Raw genomic sequence first — 23,802 nt, 5'->3', positions numbered from 1 at the left:
GCCGCTCTTCCCGCCCACCGTGCCCACCCCGCCCAAGACACTGCAGGCCCAGATCCCGCGCTGGGGCTGCGCAGCGGGATCTGCCTGCAGTATGCAAATTAGCCACCATCTTTGTGGGTGGTTAACTTGCATAATATGCAGATTAGCCAATGGGAGGCGTAGTGACGGTAAGGTCAATTACCCTTTTTGTCTTTTATTAGATAGGATAATCTGAGAATATTTCAAGTCAGTTGTGTATATAGACATAGGCTTTACTTATCAAACTGTTGTGTAGATGAATATTTTACATTTAAGATATATGGAACTGTGACCCAAAATGATCATGCCTTTTACCTTTTCCCTAACCCACAATATATAAAAATTCCAGTTTTTCTGCTACCCTGCAGGGACATACAATAGTTTACCTTTTCAAATAGGAACCCTGGAAATGAATATTGTGTTAACTTGCTTTCATTTTCATTTCATTTACCTAAGAATTTTTTACGGTGAACATTTTTTTCCATACATTTATTTGCATTGTCTGTATCCGCTTTGTTAAAATGTCAACTCTGGATCTTTTTCAAATTGTTTAAATAAATGTATTATTTTAACTGAAGAAGGACTGTACAGCATCTAAGACGTATGCTTGAATTTCCCTAATTCCTCAGGGTCTCAATTGACCTCTTGCCATATGTAACCATAGGTTTGCAATACTGGAAGGAAGATTGTTTTTCTTAATTATTATGCTATCTACAAATTAAGCCAACTTATATACTAGTACTTGTACATTTAATCTGCATTGTGAACATTCAGAACCTCTCTTATTTAAGTGTAAGCATTCAATAATACATTAAGTGAAGTCTAGGATTGTAGTATTTGTCAGTTTCCCTGGTGTAAATACTCTCATCATGGTCAATTTTAAACTGCCAAAACCATGGCATTGAACATGGACATAAGATCTCCCAGCAGCACATCATTGTATTGTATTTCCCACAAGCTGATACAGTAGCAACAAATATACTCCAGAACTTTCATAATAACAGAGTAAAATTATTGGGAAGCCTCAAGTTTTAAACCTTTTCTGAAGTTTAATTTAAGTAAAATTGATTATATATATATGCTAGAGGCCCAGTGCCTGAAAATTCCTGCACTTGGGGGGGGGGGGGGTCTCTCAGCCCGGCCTGCACCCTCGCATTCCGGGACCCATGGAGGGATGTCCACCTGCCGGATTCCGCCGGCTCTCTGGGGGATCGGGTCTAAGCTGGCAGTCAGACATCCCTCTGGTAGCCCTGGACCCCTCAGGGGATGTCTACTTGCCAGTGCTTGCAGCTCTCAGCCAGGCTTGTGGCTGAGTGGAGCACCGCCTGTGGGAGCATCATAGCAACCATTCGTTATGTGGGAGATATATATTTAAACATATGCTTTTGGTATTTCCATGTATTCCTGCATCGCTGAAACCAAGTTCCTCCTTCCCTTATCTATGCTTCAATTATGGTATTTAAAATCACAAAAGAAAAATACAGTCTGCCTTTGAAATAGCTTATGAAATACATCCATGTAAAAAGACACTTATGCCCTCACCGGTTTGACTCAGTGGATAGAGCGTCGGCCTGCGGACTGAAGGGTCCCAGGTTCAATTCCTGTCAAGTGCATGCACCTTGATTGTGGGCACATACCCAGTATGGGGTGTGCAGGAGGCAGCTGATCGATGTTTCTGACTCTCTATAGACCCTCTCCTTTCCTCTCTGTAAAAAAGCAATAAAATATTTAAAAAGACACTTATGAAACCCTATGAATCCCATTCTAGCCTCCCACCACTATCTGTCATCATGATGGCTTTTGTATCTATTCTCAGGCACATTGTTGGGTTATTTTACCTAAACAGGCACATGTGTCTGGCTGCCGCCAAATAGCTCAGTGGGTCAGAGAATCATCTCAATAATGTGAAGGTTGCAACTTCCATCCCTGGTCAGGACAATTCCAAGCATCAGCCAAAGAAGGTATAAAAGTGCCCTAACTGGTTTGGCTCAGTGGATAGAGCGTCAGCTTGTGGACTAAAGGGTCCCAGGTTCGATTCCTGTCAAGGGCATGTCCCTTGGTTGGGGGCATATCCCCAGTATTGGGTGTGCTTGAGGCAGCTGTTCAATGTTTCTCTCTCATGATGTTTCTCTCATCAATATTTCAACTCTCTATCCCTCTCTCTTCCTCTCTGTAAAAAAAACAATAAAATATATCTAAAAAAAAATGGTTGTTTCTCTCTATCCCTATTTTTATCTCTCTCAAAATCTATATATATGTTTTAACCACCCAGTCAGTCCACACCCTTGTGAACACCAGAGCTGCCCTGGGCCCCGTGGTGACCAGCAGCCAGGGTTCTCATGGGGGCAGAGCAGGCAGTGACACAGAGAGCAGGATGGGCCCGTGCCAGGGCTGTCAGTGTAGCAGGTGGGGGCCAGGCTGAGCTGCACCAGCACCCACAGGGGACGATGACATCTGTGTGCTCCCTGGACTAAAACCAAAGCAGCCGGGAGAAGCTCTGGGCTGGGATGTGCCCCTTGTGGTCTCTACACCTTCCATCCGGGGGTTGAGCCTCGGCTATTGCATCTTCAGGGGTTTGAGGAGCCCAGATTCCACTCAGGTGTCAGGGCTGGGAACAGCGGTGGCAGCTGGGTGTGGGCAGGAAACCTCAGGGTGGTTTCCAGGGAGAGTTGGTGCTGGGCCATGTGTGTGGCTCTTGAGGCCCTGTCTAGTCAGGCTGTGGCTGCTCCGTTGTTTGGGGCCATGGATTGTGGGAAATGGGACGAGCTCTGCTACCGGAGTTCCTGGTGCATCGTGACCTGGGAGTGAGCATGCGCTATAAGAAAACTTGTGACCCAGGCAGGGCCAACCTAGTCCATGGTAATGAAGTGCTCCTGCCATTGCCCTGCTGGGGGAGGAAGAGGAGCTCTCTGCAGAGGCTGATTCCCTGTCTGCCCAGCAGGTGGCGATGCTGGCTGCTGAGCCATGTGGTCCTCTGTTGGGTTGGAGTGTCTGGAAGATTAGAAAGTGAAGGAGATGATAGATATTTATCAATCTAGGGAGAGAAGATGGCCCTGAACGTTCCTCCATGGGTCAACATCCAGCCTGGCCTGCATGCTAAGAGAGTCAGGAAGGAGAGTCCTCCAGAGGTAAATGACACAGAAATTTTCAAGGAGCCCTGACTGGTTTGCTCAGTGGATAGAGCATCGGCCTGCTGACTGAAGGGTCCCACGTTCGATTCCGGTCAGCGGCATGTACCTTGGTTGGAGGCACATTTCCAGTAGGAGGTGTGCAGGAGGCAGCTGATGGATGTTTCTCTCTCATCGATGTTTCTAACTCTCTATCCCTCTCTCTTCCTCCCTGTGAAAAATCAATAAAATATATTTTACAAAAGAAATTTACAAGGAGACAGGACAGTAAATTTCCACAGAATCTCAAAAATTCTGGCCAAAAGTCACCATAATGGGGCAGGATATGCAATAGATTAAATAATATTTGAGAGAATGAGGAGCCTTCCATCTGTCTCAAGAAATCATCTTTAGAAAATCGATTACAAGCCCCACATGGTCTCCACGGCATTCTGTAGTTTAAGAAAACTGCCATTTGGCTTCCTGTGTCGCTGGCAAGGCTTTTTGACATTAGAAACCTGGGGGTCTCTTCATAAGAACAGTTGCTAGTTCACCACAGGTTCATGTACAGAGTGAATGGAAACCACAGGGTCACCATTGATGTGAATGTGAGCATTTTTACCACCTAATGGAGCACTCACCTGGCCAATGCAAAAGGTGAGACTTGGAAGCAGGGTAGTGCCTGGTGTTTATTTCAAAGAACATGGATGCTTGCGCTCCTGTACCTTCCCAATCCACACCCTTACCATGTGGGCCTTCACCTCGACTCCAGTGGGGAGCCCAGGCAGTCAGGGATTTACCCAGGGTCACACTCACAAATGGGCCCTGAGTTTGCTGCCAATGCCATCTGGCCAACATCCTTTTTCTGAGGTTCACTCCTTTGAATCTTGCCAGTGACAATTTAGGGCAACCTGGGGACAAAGGCCACCTGGATGAGGAGACAGGGACCCATCCTGACGGACTTCCACTGTCATTTCCTACCCATCCCCACTCCTCTCCTTGGCCCTGCACAGTCCCCGACAAGAGGCTGGCACCGTGTGGTCGCCTACCGGGCCCATCAAGTAGGTCAGGTTCTGCTGCTGAACCCGGCTGTTGGCTGCAGCCTGTGATGTGCTGTGATCAATGAAATGGGTTGAGAGTGAAGCCTGTCACCTCTGACAGAAGAGTCTGGAACCATTGAGACTGGCCATCCCTTCTGTTTATCTCTGATAACACCCAGCGTGTACCAACATGGAGCTTCTTCTTTATTTCCATCCCAGGAGATCCAGGGTGTTCATGGGTTATGAGCAAGAAAGAAGCCTTCTTTAGTATAAGTTACTAAAGCTTTTAACAACTAGCCTGTCCTAATGGGAATGCATCCCCTATTCTATCCTCTAGGAGGCAACAGAGCCTAACATTAGAAGCCAGAGCTCTGTTGTTGGAGACACAGGGGTTTGACTTCCAGCCCTGCCTTTTATTAACTCTACAATCGGGCAATTTACCTTGAGTTTCTGAGCCCGGATTTCCTCCCCATAATATAGATGCTTAAGTCATCTCAGGTGTGGAGAGGATTAAATGAAATAACAATAATGCATATAAAGCATTGAATCCAGGGCCTGGCACATGTAGTGAACATTCAGTAACTCTTAGCTCCACAGCTTCACAATGTGTACTGACTGCAGACACTCAAACAATGTAGGAAATGTCAGCCTGTTGGCCTCTATATCCTTTCAGAAACATCAATGATGAGAGAGAATCACTGATAGGCTGATTTCTGGCCCTCCCCTCTCCCTGGGAATTGAGCCTGCAACCCATGTATGTGCCCTGACCATGAATAGAACCATGAACTCCTGGTTTGTGGGTTGATGCTCAACCACTGAACCACACTAGCTGGGCTATTGTATTTTAAAATATTTTTCAAATATATGTATTTTTATCGTTGGTAGTATTACAGATGTCTCCCATTTCCCCCTGTATATGTATATAATGTTTGGTGGATCTATTCCAGGCCTCCCTCCCCTCCCCTGAGAGATCTGTCAGTATGAACCAGTTAAGCAGACCTCCAGTCCCATCTTGTCCTCCAGCACCACTTGTGGGGCCTCAACACCTATACTCACCAAGGTCATTGGCTGGGATGAGCCCTCCTCTGGGGTAGGAAGAACTACATTACCCAGAAAGGACTGCGCCAGCGTCAGAGGAGGTAAGGTGCATTTTGGTTCCCGCGCATCCGGTTAGGGCGGGACTTCCGGCGTCCTCCTTCTGGCGCTCATTTCTCCCTCTTCTGTAGGCTCAGGGGCTCGCAAGCCTCAGCGCTCTGGTGTCGAGTAGGAGGAGGTGGTGGAGGCAGCGTCCCCGCTGGGCAGGGTGTCTCTGAGGCTTGTTGACCCCCCAACGGCGGGATTTGAGTCTCCGTGCCTCCCCGACTCCTCTCTGCTTCCAGAGTTCAACCGGCCTCACCTCATTCGCCCTCCCGCCTGGGGGGTGGGTGCCTGTCCCGCCTGCAGCCCAGGTCTCAGCGCCGGAACAGTGAGTGGCTTGAGGGTGCCCCGTGGTGTGACCGGGTGGGAGAGGGTGACAGGCTGAAAAGCCACCGTGCACGGCCATGGGGTGTGACTGAGGAGGGAGGATGGGGGAACCCAGGTCTGTCATATCCCTAAAGGCAACAAAGAAGATGAAGCGAAGTTTTGTGTGAGGAGTTTTCCTTTCGTTTTCAGGAAGCTGCTGCCATCCGTGGCTGTGAACCAAAGAGGGACCTAGTGTGAGTTAGGGTTCTAGCCTCTTCTCAAAACTGCTCAGAGGAAGAATAGACTACACGGGAGAGGCCAGCAGGAGGGCGGGAAGGAGGACCCTGTAGGTGATGAGGTCACTGGCAGGTGCGCACTGGACTGAGCCCCGAGAGATGCAGCGTCACCCGGCCCCGGGGCAGGGCCAGGGCCCTGAGCACCCTGAGCCCATAGGTCCTGGCGGTGGTTGCCAGGCATCTGACATGAGGCCTGATGAGTTTCTCAATAGGTGAGGTGGAAGGAAAACCCAATCAGGGAGGGAGGCCTTCATAGCAGGACTCAAGGCTGCCTCCGTGAGTGTGGACTCTCAGAGTTGGTGTAGAACTTAATCCTGGTTGAATTTTCCAAGCAGTCACTACACCACACATGCTGAGTAATGAGTAGGAAGTCAAGGAGATGACTCTGGGGCTGTGGGTGTGGGAGGAATAGGTGAGGTGGAAGGAAAACCCAATCAGGGAGGGAGGCCTTCATAGCAGGACTCAAGGCTGCCTCAATGAGTGTGGACTCTCAGAGTTGGTGTAGAACTTAATCCTGGTTGAATTTTCCAAGCAGTCACTACACCACACATGCTGAGTAATGAGTAGGAAGTCAAGGAGATGACTGTGGGGCCGTGGGTGTGGGAGGGCAGGTGAGAGAGAGGAGAGGAGAAAGAGTGATGTGCCCTAGGAGAGGGCATGTGCAGTCATGGATGCAGGGCCCTGGCATTGACATAAGAGGGAATGAAGGTTGAGTCCGTTACCTGCTGATAATACAGGGTGGTGAGTTTCAGGTTAATTCCTGGAAAGAGGGTGGATTGTGATGGTATAACTTTGGTGGAAAGCTTAGGTGAAATATGTGTGCACACTGGCCTATTGTTGTTGGGCTGGTACAGTGACCAATAGGAATGGGATAGCAGACATCACTGTCCTCTGGGCTTGAAAATCTCCACTGGCTTTGGGAGTGAGAAGGGTAAGAGAGAAATACATTACAGAGGTGGTGAATTTGAATTTTGGAAAAGAAGATGATTAAGAAATAAACCGTGTGTATCGCGGCATATTTGTGTTACATTTGACATTGTGCCTCTGGGAATGAAGCTGTGTGACAGAAGTGTGGTTCAGGGAATTATGTCCAGGACATAGTGCACAGTAATGGCCTCAGCACCCTGAGATTGGGTTCAGAGGATTGAGGTGAGACCAAAATTATCAGGGTCTTAAAATGAGAATCCAGGGGACAACAGCGGATTGCCTGAGAAGCACTGTGTCAAATCCTCACACTCTCATCATGGACACCATCTCGCACTACCTTGTGTTTATGATACCCACTGTATTGAAAAGCAGCAGTGTGGCCTACATGTGAGTCCCAGAGCACAGGTATCATCTATATGATCATGTGCCCTGAGTATTGTGGGAAGACAGAGTATCAGTAGGAATATAAGAAGAAAGTGACTCTGATGGATGCAAGGCCTGCTATTTTCTGTGATGAGGAAGTGGAGGGAGCAGATGCATATGGAGAGTGGGAAGGATGACGAAAGTAAAAGCCTAGGAGAGAAGCTGATCATGGACTGAACTGTCCCCATCACGACAGGATATGGACTTTGAGGACGTGGCCATTGCCTTCTCTCAGGAGGAGTGGGGGCTCCTTGATGAGGCTCAGAGACTTCTGTACTGCGATGCGATGCTGGAAGTGTTTGCTCTGATCTCATCTGTAGGTAAGAGCTTCACATTCTCCCAGTGTCCTGAGGTGATGCCCTTTCTTCCTTTATTCTCAAAACATAGCTTTCTCTCTCCCACAGCCAGACCATGAGTTCTGCTAATTCCTGCCACTGACTTGTGAAATGTGCTGTGGTTGCCATTGTTGAGCTGTATGGAGAGCCCTGACCAATGGACTCCGCGAACATCCCTGACACCCATTGCCTCAAAAAGTGCCGAAAGTGTATGGAAAGTGGGAGTCTTACTGGCAACTTAATGGGTCCCACCTTCCTCTTCCTCTCCCTGGGAGGGTGACAATACCCACATTTATTCCCTTCTCCCCTCTTCCTCTAGGGAAAGGTGCTTTATGGCAGCCTGTGCCAGGTTATGTTCTTCACTTCCATGAACCATGGGCTGTTCCTGTAAGACGCTTCTCCAGTTGTTCTTTGTAATATTACCTTAGCTGAGTACTGCTGTGGGCCAAAGTGCTCTGGGCCAGAGCTGGCTGCTCTCCTCCGTTGTCTTTCATTAATACTTGGAATAGTTAGGGTTTATGCATCGGTAGAGTAGAAGATCAGGGAGAAACCTGGTTTACTCATAGGATGAACATGCAAGAGGTTCTCAGAGGAGATCTGGCCATGCTGAATGACAACTGGGTGAAGGTATGACATAATGGTGGTGGTCAGGTGGTACCAGGAACCAGCGAATTTCAACAGTGTTTTGGGGCAAGTGGCACTAGCTACAGCCCATTTCTAACTTCTCTTTCCCATTGTTGACACTTTGCTGACGTGCATTTCATCTGTGACTTCCTGGCTTATGGCTACCATCACCTTTGTCACCTTTTTGCATCACCTTCCCCCTCTGCACTGCTCCCTGTGCAGTATTCTCCTACATGGACCTGCACATGTGTGATGAGGTGCACATACAGGCTTAAGTAGTCCTTGAACGCCTGCTACTTGCTTATTGAATTTTACTTGGAAGAAGACATAACCAACCTTCTTCACAGCTTGCTCCTGTCACCAGCAGACCAGCCCTGCTCAGCACTGTTAGCAGGAGCCTGAGCTGGGGATGCATCCTCTCTTCCATGTGGTCCTTGCCATGTCTGTGTGTCATGTTTCAGGTGAGGTTTTCCATGTTTTTGACCTTCAGCGGCCCAGACCTTCACAACCGTTTCTTGTTAATCCTTCCTTCACCTCTCTTATTTTCAGACAATTGCAGAGAACCCATGTATTAAGTGCAAAACGCTTTAGCAATAGCACTTCCCCTGTCACCACAGTCAACTTCAGTTCCTTCTCAATTCTCTTTTTTCAGGTTGTTGGCATAAAATGGATGATGCAGAGGCCTGTTCTGAGCAGAGTGTATCTGTTCAAGGGGTGTCACAGGTCAGGGCGTCTAAGACAGAGCCAGCATCCCAGAGGACCCATCTGTGTAAGCGGTGTTTCTCAGTGTTCAAAGATATTCTTCACCTGACTGAGTCACAAGCAGCAGACTTTGAGCAGAAATTCTTCTTCAGTGACGCATGTGTGAGAGACTTCTGTTTCAGTGCAAACCATCAACAGAAACAAAAGTTTTCCAGTGGAGAGAAGCCCTGGAAAGACGTCTTGGACAGGGCCTCCTTTGTGACCTGCTGCAGCTTCTATTTACCTTGTATGCCTTCAACCAGTAGGGAGGTTGGGAAAGTCTTCCCAGACATCTCAGAGCTTCTCCACCACCAAACCCCTCTCAACACTGAGAAGCCACACAGGGGCAGTGAGATTTCACAGAACTATGTTGGTGGAAAAAGTCTTCAGCAGACTTGTCACTGTGAGAAATTTGGCAGCCACAACCAGAGAGTTGTTCAGCATCAGGCTGCCTGCTCTGCAGAAGTGAAACATGAGTGTGACAAATGTGGGAAAGTTTTTAAACGGATCTCTCACCTCATTCGACATGGAAGGGTTCACACTAGAGAAAACCCCTATAAGTGTACTGATTGTGGAAAATCTTTTAGGAACTATCATAACCTCCTTAACCACAAGAGAGTTCACACTGGAGAAAAACCTTTTGAATGTAGTGATTGTGGGAAGTTCTTTAGTCTAAAGGGGAACCTCGTTCGACACCACAGCATTCATACCAGAGAAAAGTCATATGAGTGTAGTGATTGTGGAAAGTCCTTCAGGTTAAGCTATCTCCTCAATGAACACAACCGTGTTCACACTGGAGAAAAACTCTATGAGTGTACTGATTGTGGAAAATCTTTTAAGAACAATAGTACTCTCCTTAGGCACAAGAGAGTTCACACTGGAGAAAAACCTTTTGAATGTAGTGATTGTGGGAAGTTCTTTGGACTAAAGTCTACCCTCATTCGACACTACAGAGTTCATACCGGAGAGAAGCCTTATGAGTGTAGTGATTGTGGAAAGTCCTTCAGGTTAAGCTCTCACCTCAATGGACACAACCGTGTTCACACTGGAGAAAAACCCTATGAGTGTACTGATTGTGGAAAATCTTTTAAGGACAATAGTACTCTCCTTAGGCACAAGAGAGTTCACACTGGAGAAAAACCTTTTGAATGTAGTGATTGTGGGAAGTTCTTTAGACAAAAGTCTGCCCTCAATCAACACCACAGAGTTCATACCGGAGAGAAGCCGTATGAGTGTAGTGATTGTGGAAAGTCCTTTAAAGAAAGACGTTCGCTCATGGAGCACCACAGAAATCACACTGGAGAAAAGCCATATAAGTGTAGTAAATGTGGGAAATGTTTTAGATGGAAACCTAACCTTGTTAGACATCTGAGAGTTCACATTGGAGAAAAGCCTTAAATGTGCAGGGGACCTTTTATCTTTCTCACTCTACAACACTAAAGGAGACTTTAATCCTTTTGCCTGAATATAAACCCTTTTATCTCAATATACCCTGTGTGAAATTCCTCATACGTTTGAGGTACAAGTGAGGCCTGAGGGAGCTGCATTGCACTTGCTAACTTCTGAGGACTCCACCTCATTGATGTCACTGCTAGTTTTTGTGGCTGAAGTGACCTCCTCTACCACCTGGCTCACCTGAACAGTGTGCACCTGTCACCACCCCTGTGTGCTCAGGGGAAAGGAATTCTGTGTTCTCCCGTGTGCTTGAGAAAATTATGAATTCTTCGAGCTCTTGACTGTATCTTCAATCTTTTATCTCTGACATGAGAACTGACCTGACCCAGGTTTCATCCAGGGCACCCATCCTCAGCTGAGAAGTGCTACCTCTCTCAGGGACATTGTGGACATCACTTTATGCTGTGGTGAATCGTTTCAGGTTCCAATTCACCAACACGCAAACCTCTTGCATTCCTCTGCTCTGGTTTATGATCTTTTTGTAAAGGGTTTTTCCTTTCAACCTTTAATTTTGTTGGTTCTTTTGATTCCTTGGGATGATTGAAAGGAAAATAGTGCTTTGTCAGCATGGAGAGGTGAAGAGATACGGAGGGTCCCAAACTTCTTGTGCTTTGGAAAGCACAGCATGATTTCAGAACAGCACTCTTTGTCCAATATTGGCTCATTTTGTGTTGCTCACCATGGCCCTGAGAGAAAGTGTGCATGACTTTGTGGATCCAATTTGCAGCCTGGTGCCTCTATTATTGGTGATGTCATGGTCACCCAGAAAAGGAGGCCTTTGTTGTGCTTCTGTGAACAATATGAAAATTATTCTCTGTTCACAGCATTTATTACATAATTCTCAGCAAAGTTTCAGGGGATTCTTACCCACATACTGTAATGGAGCCAGGTAACATAATGTAAAATTTCATAGGCTGGTGCCATTGGTTTTAAGACACTGAGCATTAGATTGAACCACAATTAGGACAGAAACACTGTGTTCATAGTGAGTGGGAAAGATTGGAGTAAATTACATGAAAAGTGCTTCTTCTCAATGTTATCCTCAAATGGTCAGTGGGCTGTGGCTTGTGTGATCTTCGTGTACAGACATTCTCAGGACCTCCATCACTGTCTCCTGTGGCTGAAATAAGTGGCAGAAAAAATAATGTGATAGCTGTTCGGATTCCCCTTGCCCATCTAGGGTGTTCACCTCAAGGTTTGCTCAGCAGGCAAGACCTCCAAGCTAGAGGCAGGATACGCCTGTAATCAGTCCCATGATGAGTCTTTTGTGATTCCTGTTGATTCCCGTGGCAATAGTCGGCACTGCTTGACAATATTTGCTGCCATTGAGACAAGGCCGGTCCTCTCAGGAAATTAGGAGAGAGATGGTAGAGTCCTTAATAGTGTTTCCATTTTAATTTTCTAACAAGACAAGAACGTCTAGGTCTTTATTTGAAAATACTTTTAAGGCTTTATGTAGGTATCTTTATAACTGAAATGTAACAAAATGTACTGTACTTTTCTCATGTGTACTATTTTGTGAGCTTGGACATATGGATCAAGCTGTAATACCATCACCTGTGAAATAAACTTATCTCTCACCCATATACAGGTTAGGGGCAAAGTAGGCTTAAAGATGTCAATATGCCAAACTAAGAGTTTATTCTCTTTTTAAAATAAGTATCTTGCCGAAACCGGTTTGGCTCAGTGGATAGAGCGTCAGACTGCGGACTGAAGGGTCCCGGGTTCGGTTCCAGTCAAGGGCATGTACCTGGGTTGCAGGCACATCCCCAGTAGGAGATGTGCAGGAGGCAGCTGGTCGATGTTTCTCTCTCATCGATGTTTCTAACTCTCTATCTCTCTCCAAAATATATTAAAAAATAAAATAAGTATCTTATATATCTTTAAAACAACTTAATGGCTTTTTAGAAAGAGTGAGGGAGGCAGAGAATGAGAAATGGCGATATGGAAAAGATGCAGCTAACAGCTGCCTCCTGCCCACCACCTACAGGGCCTCCAGGCAGGAATGGAACCGGTGACTTTCAGGGCAAGGGATGGTGCCAACCAACTGAGGCTCACTGGCAGGGAAGAGTTTCTTTCTGTAATATTATTCATTATTGTATTAATTTCCATACCAACAACTCTACACCTACTTGTGCCACATCCTGTATATTCTTACTGCCCTTTTATAATCTCCCTTCCTGCCTTTCTAGGCCCTCCATGCAGTCATGGATTTTCCTTCTTTTGAGTGGAATAGTTCATATTTTTCTAATTTTATAAGTACTAGAAGGTGTGTAGTCTTTAACAAATACTGGTTTCCTCCATGCTACACAGTTATTTTCAGATTCAAGACTAATGTTTATGTGGATAGTGACGGTTTATTATTGCTGAGTAGTAGTGTGCTCTATGGTACCGAATTTATCTATTGGTCTATTTATAGCAGGGGTCCTCAAACTTTTTAAACAGGGGGCCAGTTCACTGACCCTCAGACCATTGGAGGGCCGGACTACAGTTTAAAAAAAAACTATTAACAAATTCCTATGCACACTGCACATATCTTATTTTGAACTAAAAAAACAAAACGGGAACAAATACAATATTTGTATTTGCATGTGGCCCACGGGCCATAGTTTGAGGACCCCTGGTGTAGAGGATGATGAATGTATACTTCTTAGCACTATAGTGAGGATAAGAGAGTAAAGGGCTAAAAGCACTTGGGGAACTGTAAAGCGCTTTGCACATATGTGTGCCACCCCAAGCCTACCCGTGAGCCAGTGAGTCCTGCCCAGCCACAGTGACACTCAGTGCACAGCCCCCCTAAACAAGAGCTCCCGGATGGCCGGGATCCCACCCAAACCACCTCTGTCCCTTGCTTGTGCGTGGCCACTACAGATTACACACTGCTTCCACAGCTCTCAAGGTAGGCCTCATGACTCCCATGTTGCCGTTTTTGCCCACCCCTGGCCCCAGGAGAGCCAGGACACCCAACCACAGAAAGAACTACCTTCTCACCCAGATTCACAGTTCACTGAACTGACTTTAGTTTGGAGCTGATGGGACCCCTTGAAGAGAAGGAATAGCCACCTGCTCTCAGCAGCCTCTCCCTGACGCTGAGGGATGTGGATGAGAATTGGAAAAGCAGCCCCTCCCCACCCAGCCCAAGGCCCTCCTGCGCCTGCTGAGCTCTAAGCACCTTCCCCGCGCTCCCAGGTGCACGCGTGCTGGTGCTGAGCACAGGGCCTGCTTCCTGTTTGCTGGGGGCCCAGGCTCCCTGCTGCATGGCCTGCCACCCACCCCCCTTCCCCTGGCCAACCGTACCCCTTGTCTGGGTGCTCGGAGGGGTCCAAGCATGAGAGGGAGAGGCCTGAGAAGCAGACAGTTAGCAACCCCTGCCCAGGGAGATAGACAGCAGACTGCACCCATCTGCCCGATTATGACATGAATGGAGGGAATCAGCCCAGGCTGCTGTTATGAGGTCAGTGAGCACTGGGGAAGGCTCCTGCCATGCAGAGCTTTCAATCCCCCACGGACAGATCTAAGGCAGCCTCTGGGGTCAGCGTGCTGTCATCTGGAAGCTCCTGGGACTGTCCACACAGGCGCTGAGAAATCTGGCAACACTTACTTTGTGGTTCATGTCCTGACATCCAGGCTCCCAGACACTTCATGTTCTCCGTGGGGAGAATGGCAATGGAACAGCCCAAATGGCCCCTGAATAAAACCCTATTGACTTGGCTGAGGATGGGCTGACCCAGGAGATTCAGAGCCCAGGGCTCAGCTCCCTGGGTGAGGGAGAAGCCGCAGCCAGGCTGGCTCCCCGGCGCCAGGGGCTGCTGCCTGCCATCTCACAGCTGCTCCAGCTCCCAGCTCAGGTGGGGGGGCTGGTTCATCCTCTGCACCTGCGAAGCCTCGAGGGCCATGTTCTCCCCCAGCAGCTCATTGAGGCAATTCTGGGAGGTGTCTACCGTCCTAGTGCAGGAAGAGGGAAAGGGGGTGGATGCACCCTGTCGCACCCTCTGGGCAGGCCCGCCCCCATGCATGTACCCTCATTCCCCCAGGATGAAGGGCCCCCATGCACTGGTCACTTCCAAAAACACAGCTGCACAGAAGTGACTCCAACAAAGGGCGCAGCTGGGAGACCTACAGCCACTAAAAGACATGCTGACCCACTGACCTAGGACGTGATGAAGACACCCGAGGACTCTGAGTGGAGTCGGAGGAAAGTGACCCACAGCACAGGGCTGTAAAGCAAGTAATAGGGTGCCGGGCAGCTCTGCGGCCCCTCAGCAGGTTTACGTGTCTTGGAAAGGCCGTAGGGACTCCCAAATCACAGCTCAACTCACACCCTAAACACCAGCAGAGACCCTTTTTACAACATCACCCACCTACATCCATCCTTAGAGAAAAGCAACACAACAGTCAGGCCTATCTATTTTTCTAACATTTATGTATATATATCAGAGTGGAAGGGAGAGGGAGAGATAGAAACATAAATGAGAGAGAATCATGGATTGGCTGCCTCCCACAGGCCACCCCTGGGGATGTAGCCAACAACCTGGGCATCAGCACTGGCCAGGCAGGCCTGTCTGTTTGGAGGGCTTTACGTGGTGCCCACTCAAGCCGCTGAGTTAAGCAAGTGACTCTTTGCCATCAGCAGGTCACTGTATTGGCAGCAGCACCAACCCAGTCGCGGAAAATCAGAGAAGAACACAACATAAACCTAAAACTGCCCCCATCTGTTGTACACGTGGTTTGAGAGTGTCTGATGGTACAGCCTCGCCTGGTGGGAGGAGTGCACCTGCTGACAGGTGTGCAACTTGGCTGAGCCCAATTCCTTAACAAGAAAGGGGTGGGGCTGAGAGTCTGTACTGGGATTGAGAGCTGAGTCTAGGCCTCTCAGTTCCACAGTCGCTGCACTGATGTGGCCCCTGGAAATAAATGGCTGTTCGGGCGAGCTTCTGTTCAACACACAGCTTCTATATGATTACAAATGAGAATTAACAACTTAGTTATATTATTGTCTGTCCACATTTGTAAAAAGTATCTTGTTCCCATCAGCCTAATTACAAAAATGTGATCTGTTCCTTTTAGGGAACAACACATTTTATTTTGTGGAGTCTCACCTAGAGAGCCTAGATCAGGAATTCTCCCCCCCACCTTCCTCCCCTGGGGGGTCAGTCTGTCCCCGTGAACCAGGCCTCTTCTCCCATCTCCTCCTCCCCCAGCGCCCCCGGCAGCGCGACATCACCTTGTTCCCCAAGTTCCTGGGCTGGAAAGCCAGCCCTCTGTTGGGCGGTTGAGAAAACTACATTACCCAGAAAGCACTGCGACCTGTCGAGTAGGAGGAGGTGGTGGAGGCAGCGTCCCCGCTGGGCAGGGTGTCTCTGAGGCTTGTTGACCCCCAAACGGCGGGATTTGAGTCTCCATGCCTCCCCGACTCCTCTCTGCTTCCAGAGTTCAACCGGCCTCACCTCATTTGCCCTCCTGCCTGGGGGGTGGGTGCCTGTCCCGCCTGCAGCCCAGGTCTCAGCACCCGAACAGTGAGTGGCTTGAGGGTGCCACGTGGTGTGACCGGGTGGGAGAGGGTGACAGGCTGAAAAGCCGTGTGAGGCGGTGGGGCTGTGACTGAGGAGGGAGGATGGGGGAACCCAGGTCTGTCATATCCCTAAAGGCAACAAAGAAGATGAAGCGAAGTTTTGTGTGAGGACTTTTCCTTTTGTTTTCAGGAAGCTGCTGCCATCCGTGGCTGTGAACCAAAGAGGGACCTAGTGTGAGTTAGGGTTCTAGCCTCTTCTCAAAACTGCTCAGAGGAAGAATAGACTACACGGGAGAGGCCAGCAGGAGGGCGGGAAGGAGGACCCTGTAGGTGATGAGGTCACTGGCAGGTGCGCACTGGACTGAGCCCCGAGGGCGGCGGGCATCACCCCCCCGGGGCGGGGCCAGGGCTCTGAGCAGCCCGAGCCCCTGGGTCCTGGGGTGGGTGCCCGGCCCTCAGCCCTTTAGTTCCCACCGGTTCCTGCGGGTGCAGAGCCGCTGAGGGGACGGGGCTGTGGGGCTCATGTCAGGGCCTCACACTCTGGTGGCCTCTGAGGTCGTGGGGTCCTGGGGCTGTCGGATACTCTTCTCGGGGGACCTTGGATTTGGGGACCTTGAAGGGACACCAAGTCCAGAACCTTATGTCCAGGTCAAGGGCAGATGAGTGGCAGCTGATCTTTGCAGCCAGTGGAATTGTGTGTGACAGGTCCTTCCGCGCATGGGCTCCAGAATGTGCAAAGGCTTCGAGTGCAGACTAAGCTGATTCAGGGACGAGCAGGGGTCCATTTTTTAAAAATAGGAACTGGAAACAGTCGGACAGGAACCAAGTGCAGAGGAGCTTTGTGACCACTTGGGTTTCTATTCTGCTGGTGATGGGGTCACTGGGGTCATGGGAGCAGTAGAGCAGGTGACCTGTCCCAGGTCTCACTAGACTCCCTGTGGCTGCAGCCTGATGCACAGGATGGGTGTGAGGACGGTGGTAGGAAGCCCAGGAGGGAAGCTGCTGTGATAGTGCTGGTGAGTGTGAGGGTACCTGGAGCACAGTGGTGGTTGTGGGTGTGGAAGAAGCAGTTGCATTTTGGTTCACTGATTTAGCTGTGGCCACCTCGATTTTCTAATTTTGAGGATTAGAGAGAGGGGTGAGAATCAGAGATGATTTAAATGTTTGGATTTAGCACCTGAAGATATGAAAGCACCTTCACTGAGATGGAGAAATTCATAGTGGGAAAAGTAATGTTCATGAGGAATATAAAATATTTTATTTTTTCCTCTTAGGGTATGAGATATTTCAGAGACCAGTTCATGACCATCTGGAACTCTGAGGAGTAATTCACAATGACGACTACTTAAAAAAATAACCATCTGGACCAGGGAGGAGTTGAAGGTCACCTATTATTATTGGAGGTGGAAGAGTAATTCAAAAAAGGTTAGACTGTGGCTGGTGCATATTTACTTCTTAAACACTCACCTGGATTTCTTGTGACCCTTTGTGTGGCCTGGTTTGTTGCATCTAGTTTGGTTGATTTGCTCATGGACAAGAGGGGACATCTGTGACACTCAGTGAGCATGGGGTAAAGGGCCATAGGCTGTGAGTGTAGCAGGGACATCAAGTGCAGCAGAAGTAGAGGTGGGCTCTGGGTTACTGAGATCTGATGTGGTTCTCAATAGGCGAGGTGGAAGGAAAAAGCACGTTGGGAGCGATGCCTTCATAGCAGAACTGAAGGCTGGGTCTTGGGTGTGGGCAATGAGGGTCAGGTTAGTACTTCATATTGTTGGAACTTGCCTTTCAGTCTCTGGAACACACATGCTGAGTAATGACTAAGACCAAGGAGATGTCTATGGGAGCTGGGGCTACGGGAGTGGAGGTGTGAGAGAGGTGTGGGAAGAGTGATGTGCTTTTGGAGAGGGAGTGTGAATTTATGGCCATAGATTCCTGATATTGACATAGAGGGAATGAAGGTTGAGTCCACTTCTGGTGATAACTGGATGATACAACGTGGTTAATTTTAGGGTAATTCCAGAAAAGATGGATGTTGTGGCGCTACATGCCAGGTCCAGAATTTAGGTGTCAAATAGGTGCATACCTGCCTGTTGTTGTTGGGCTGATACAGTGATCAATAGGAATGGGATAGCAGACATCAGTGTCACCTGGGCTTGAAAATCTCTACTGGCTTGGGGAAGGGAGAAGGGTAAGAGATAAATACATACAGAGGTGGTGAGTTAGAATGTTGAAATGAGGGTCATTAGAAAATATTCCCTCCTCTTCATGGCATATATGTGTGTCTTGGAAGTAGTGACTCTGGGAATGAAGCTATAGGAGAGAAGTGGAATAGGAAGAATTATGTGGAACAGGTAGCGCCAAGTGTTGACCTCAGCACCCTAGGACTGGAATCAAAAGGGTGACCAGTGATGCCATGTTCTTCGGGGTCTTGGAAGGAGAACCTGTTGGACAACAAGGATATTGCCTCATAGGACCAGTGTCAAATCACTCACATCTCTCTTTATGGCCAACATTTATCTGTCCCCTGTGTTGGTGACACCCATTGCGTTGACCCTAAATGTGAGGCCCTGAGATCAGGTATAATCAATCTGGGCATCTGCTCTATTGCTGTGGGAAGATACAGTATCAGTAGGAATATAAGGAGAGAGTGACTCTGATGTATGCAAGACCTACTATTTTCTGTGATGTGGGGAGTAGAGGGAGCCGATGCATATGGAGACTGGGAAGTGTGATGAAATTAAAATCTAGGAGAGAACCTGATCATGGACTGAACTGTCCCCATCACGACAGGATATGGACTTTGAGGACGTGGCCGTTGCCTTCTCTCAGGAAGAGTGGGGGCTCCTTGATGAGGCTCAGAGACTTCTGTACTGCGATGTGATGCTGGAAGTGTTTGCTCTGGTCTCATCTGCAGGTAAGAGCTTCACATTATCCCAGTATCATGAGGTGGAGTCTTCTCCTCCTTTATTCCCCAAATGTAGGTTTCTCTCTCCCACAGCCAGACCATGGGCTCTTCCATTTTATCCCATTACCTGTCAAATGCACTGTGGCTGAGAGTGCTGCTTGTGTGGAGAGCCCAGAGCAAAGGACTCCATGAATGTCCCTCACACCCACAGCCTCAGATAGGACAGGCCGTGTCTGGGGGTCAGGATTGTTGCAAATAGGTTAATGGGCCCAGCTTGCACTTTCTCTTTCTGGGAGGGTGTCTGTGTCCACATCCATGGCTTCCACTTCTGCACCATTCCTTCCGCTAAAGGCTCTTTGTGACTGACTGTGCCAGGTTATGGTCTTCACTTGCATGAACCATGGCTGGTTCTTGAAAGGCCTCCTTCCATTGTTTGTCGTATTCTGTTCCCTGAATACCATTGCAGGCTGTCTTGCTCTGGGCCAGTGCTGCCTACTCACCTCTGTTGTCTTTCAATAAAACTCAGAATATTTGTGTTTTATGTGCTTGTACAGTAGAAGTTTCAAGGAGAACCCTGTATTGTTGGTTTTTTTTTACAGGGTGAACATGCAGGATGATCTAAAGGGTTGCCTTGCCCACTTTATATATATATATATATGTGTGTGTGTGTGTATAGATAGAGAGATATAGATATAGATATAGATATATAATTGATTTTTTTTTACAGAGAGGAAGGGAGAGGCATAGAGAGTTAGAAACATCAATGAGAGAGAAACAACGATCAGCTCCCTATTGCACACCCCCTACTGGGGATGTGACTGCAACCAGGGTATATACCCTTGACTGGAATCAACCTGTTACCCTACGGTCTGCAGGCTGATGATCTATTCACTGAGCCAAACTGGTCAGGGCTGCCTGACCCTCTTGATTGGAACTGGGGGGAGGTATGACATAAGGGTGGTGTTTAGATTATACCAGGAACCTGCTCATTTCCAACAGAGTTTAGGATGATGTGCCACTGCCAGCAGCTCATGTTTATACCTTTTCATTCCCTTGCTTGACACTTCCCTGACATATCTTTTAATCTGTGACTTCCTGGTTTCTGGCTTCCTTCACCTTTTTCACTTTTTCCAGCACCCGTTCCTCTGAACTGCTCCATCTGAGGTATTCTCACATATTGACCTGCACATGTGTTATGAGGTGCACAGACGTGCTCACTAGACCCAGACACAAGCTTTTCGTTTCTTGAATTTTACTTGGAATAAGATGTAGCCAGCCTTCCGCACAGCTTGCCCATGTTACCAGCAGACAAAGTCCTGTTGAACACTGTTAGCAGATGCCTGAGCAGACAATCCGGCTTCTGTTCTATGTGGTGCTTGCCATGTTCGTTTCATATTTTGTTTGAGATCTTCCTAGTATGGTTATCTTCAGTGGCCCAGATCTTCCCTTGTTGTTCTCATTCAGCAGCATCTTATCAATATTTCCTTCAGATATTTTACTGTCAGACAATTGCATGTAACCAACGTGTTAATATGCAACACACTTTTGTAATGAGACTTATCCTGTCACCACAGTCCACATTCATTTCATCACCATTTCTCTCTTTGCAGGTTGTAGGCATAAAATGGGTGATGCAGAGGCCTGTTCTGAGCAGAGTGTATCTGTACAAGGGGAGTCAAAGGTTAGTGCTTCTAAGACAGCTCCAGCAACCCAGAGGACCCTGCTCTGTGGGAGGTGTTTCTCTGTGTTCAAAAACATTATGCACCTGACTGAGTCACAAGCAGCAGACTTTGAGCAGAAAGCCTTCTTCAGTGACGCATGTGTGAGAGACTTCTGTTTCAGTGCAAACCCTCACCGACCACAGAGGGAAGCAGGTGGAGAGAAGCCCTGGAAAGGAGCTGTGGAAAGGGCCTCATTTGTGACCAGGTGCAGCTTCTACTTATCAGGGCTGCCTACAACCAATAAGGCAGTTGGGGAAGACTTCCCAGGCATCTCAGGGCTTCTCCAGCAGCAGGTAACTCTCAACACTGAGGAGCCACACAGTGAAAGTGAGATTTCACAGGAATTTCTCAAAAGAAAAAGGCATCACCAGTGGGATGATTGTGAAAAAGCTGCCAGCCACAACCGGAACCTTGTTCAACATCAGGGCGTCTGCTCTGGGGAAGAGAAATATGAGTGTAATACCTGTGGGAACGTTTTTACATGTATCTTTAACCTCAATAGACATAGGAGAGTTCACGCTGAAGAAAAGTCCTATGAGTGCACTGACTGTGGGAAGCTGTTCAATCACAGCTCTTCCCTCACTAAACACCGCAGAGTTCACACTGGAGAAAAACCATATGAGTGCAGTGAATGTGGGAAGCTGTACAATGACAGGTCTTCCCTCAAAAAACACCGTAGACTTCACACTGGAGAAAAACCATATGAGTGCAGTGAATGTGGGAAGTCCTTCAATGAAAGGTCTCACCTCACTAAACACCACAGAGTTCACACTGGAGAAAAGCCTTACAAATGTAGTGAATGTGGAAATTCATTTAGGTGCAGTTATGACCTCTCTGCCCACAAGAGAATTCACACTGGAGAAAAGCCTTACAAATGTAGTGAATGTGGAAAATCATTTAGCCGCAGTTATGTCCTCTTGATCCACCAGAGAGTTCACACTAGGGAAAAGCCATATCAATGTAGTGATTGTGGGAAGTCCTTCAGCCAATACTCTAACCTCTTTAACCACCACAAAATTCACACTGGAGAAAAACCTCATAAGTGTAGTGATTGTGGGAAGTCCTTCCGTCACAGGTATTCCCTCAGTAAACACAACAAAGTTCACACTGGACAAAAACCATATAAGTGTAGTGAATGTGGTAAATGTTTTAAGGAAAATACTCATCTCCTTATCCACAAAAGAGTTCACACCGGAGAAAAGCCCCATCAATGTAGTGATTGTGGGAAGTGCTTCAGGCAAAGATCTAACCTCATTCAGCACCTCAGAGTTCACACTGCTGAAAAACCTCATGAGTGCAGTGAATGTGGGGAATCTTTTCGCTTCAAATATGTCCTCATTCAACACTTGAAAGTACACGCTGGAGAAAAGCTTTAAATGTGCAGGGAATATTTTACTTTCTCACTCAGAATAACACCAAAGGAGAAGCTTTTACCCCCATTTACCTGAATGCAAACCCCTTTATCAGAACATACACTCTGCTAGATGCCTCCTAAGTTTCAGGTATAAGTGACGCTTTCAGAAACCGCATCCGACTTGCTAACCTACTCAGGCCTACAACCTGATTGATGTCACTGCAAGTGTTTGTGTCGAAGCTATTTCACCTCTACCACCTGGCTCCCCTGAAGAGTGTGCATCCATCACAACCCCTGCATACTCTGGGGTTGTGCTTGAGAAAATTATGAATATTCTGAGCTCCTGGGTGGATCTTCATTCCTTTATTTCTGACCAGAGAATTGACCTGACCCAGGTTTTGTCCAGAGCACCCTCCTCAGCTAAGTGCTTCCTCTTTCAGGGACATTGTGGGACTCACATTGTGCTGTGAGGAAGTGTTTCAAGTTCCAATTCATCAATCTGCAAACTCCTTGCTGTCCTCTGCTCTGGTTTATCATCTTTATGCAAAGGTGTTTTTTCTTTAATTTTGTTGGTTCTGTTCTCTCCCTGGGATGATTGAAAGTAAAGTTGTGATGTGTCAGCATGGACAAGTGAACATATACAGTGGGTCCCAAACTTTCCGTGCTTGGAAGGCACAGTTTGATGGCAGAAAATCATGCTTTGTCTAATATTGGCTGAGTTTGTATTGGTGACCAAGGCCTTGAGAGAGACTGTGCATGACTTTGTGGTTCTAATCTGCTTCTGGTGCCTCTTGTAGAGGTCAGTGGTCACCCTGAACAGGCGGCCTTTATTGTGCTTCTGTGAACGATATGAAGTATATTCTCTGTTCACAGTATGTATTACACAAGTGTCAGCAATGTTTAGGAGAAGTACTCTCCACGTGCTCCAAAGAGGCCATGTGTCACGATGTATGAGATTTCATAGACTGGTGTCATTTGTTGTAAGACTCTGAGGTGGCATTAGTATTGGGACATAAACACTGTTTTCATAGTCAGAGCAGACACTGTGGTTAAACTAGATGAAAACTGCCTCTTCTGGACATAAGTCCACATTATTCCAGGGCCTGTGTCTTATATGATCTTTGATTACTTTCTGAGGACCTCCATCACTATTTCCTGTAGCGGAAGTCACTGGCAGCAAAATAATCTACTGGTTTTTTTTGGATTCCCCTGGTCCCTCTAGGGTGTTGACCTCAAGGTTGTTGCTCAACTGGCAAAACCTCAAAGCTAGAGGAAGGATAATGCTGTAGTCAGTCCCAGGATGTGTCTTTTGTAACCAGTCAGCATTCCTATTGATTCCAATGGCAATAGTCTTCACTTCTTGACAACATTTGCTGCCACTGAGGCAAGGCTCGTCCTCCCAGGAAATGAGCACTGACATGCAACAAAGTGCCCCTTTCTCACGTGTGCTATTTGGTGAGCCCTGACCTAGAGATAAAGCTGTGAAACCGTCACATGTGACATAAACCCACCTGTAACTCATACACAGGGTGGGGCAATAATAGGCTCACAGTTGTAAGTTCAGAAAACACAGAGATTATTCTTTTTAAAATATTTTAGAAAATACTTTTATTCTTTTTTCGGGGGGAGAGAGATGAAGTGAGGGGAAGGGAGTGAAAAACAGATCTGCAGCCTCCTGCACGTCCCCTACTGGGGATCCATTTGGGGATTTGCACTGACCTGGAATCAAACCAGAGACCTTTCAGTGAATGGGATGACACCCAAGCAGCCGAGGACACTGGCCAGGGCAGAGTTTATTCCTGTATTATTATTATTAATTAATAAAGGTCCGGTGCATGAAATTCCTGCGTGGGGGGGGGGGGAATCCCCTTAGCCCAGCCTGCACCCTCTGTAATTCGGGA

At 47.7% G+C, this 23,802-nt stretch overlaps 1 protein-coding gene across 1 annotated transcript in view; it reads left to right on the top strand.

The window, feature by feature from the left end:
- Positions 1-23,802, top strand: part of LOC102249999 (zinc finger protein 586) — an 84,093-nt gene that overhangs the window by 42,145 nt on the left and 18,146 nt on the right. Inside the window, exons 5-7 of the mRNA XM_014530708.1 lie at positions 7,451-7,574; positions 8,866-8,936; positions 18,712-18,835. Coding sequence (XP_014386194.1) covers positions 7,451-7,574; positions 8,866-8,936; positions 18,712-18,835 — 319 coding nt within the window. The remainder of the gene's footprint in view (positions 1-7,450; positions 7,575-8,865; positions 8,937-18,711; positions 18,836-23,802) is intronic.

The sequence above is a fragment of the Myotis brandtii genome, unplaced genomic scaffold, assembly GCF_000412655.1.
Source record: "Myotis brandtii unplaced genomic scaffold, ASM41265v1 scaffold765, whole genome shotgun sequence".
In the NCBI taxonomy this organism is placed as follows: domain Eukaryota; kingdom Metazoa; phylum Chordata; class Mammalia; order Chiroptera; family Vespertilionidae; genus Myotis; species Myotis brandtii.
This window is presented reverse-complemented; position numbering and strand designations above follow the sequence as displayed.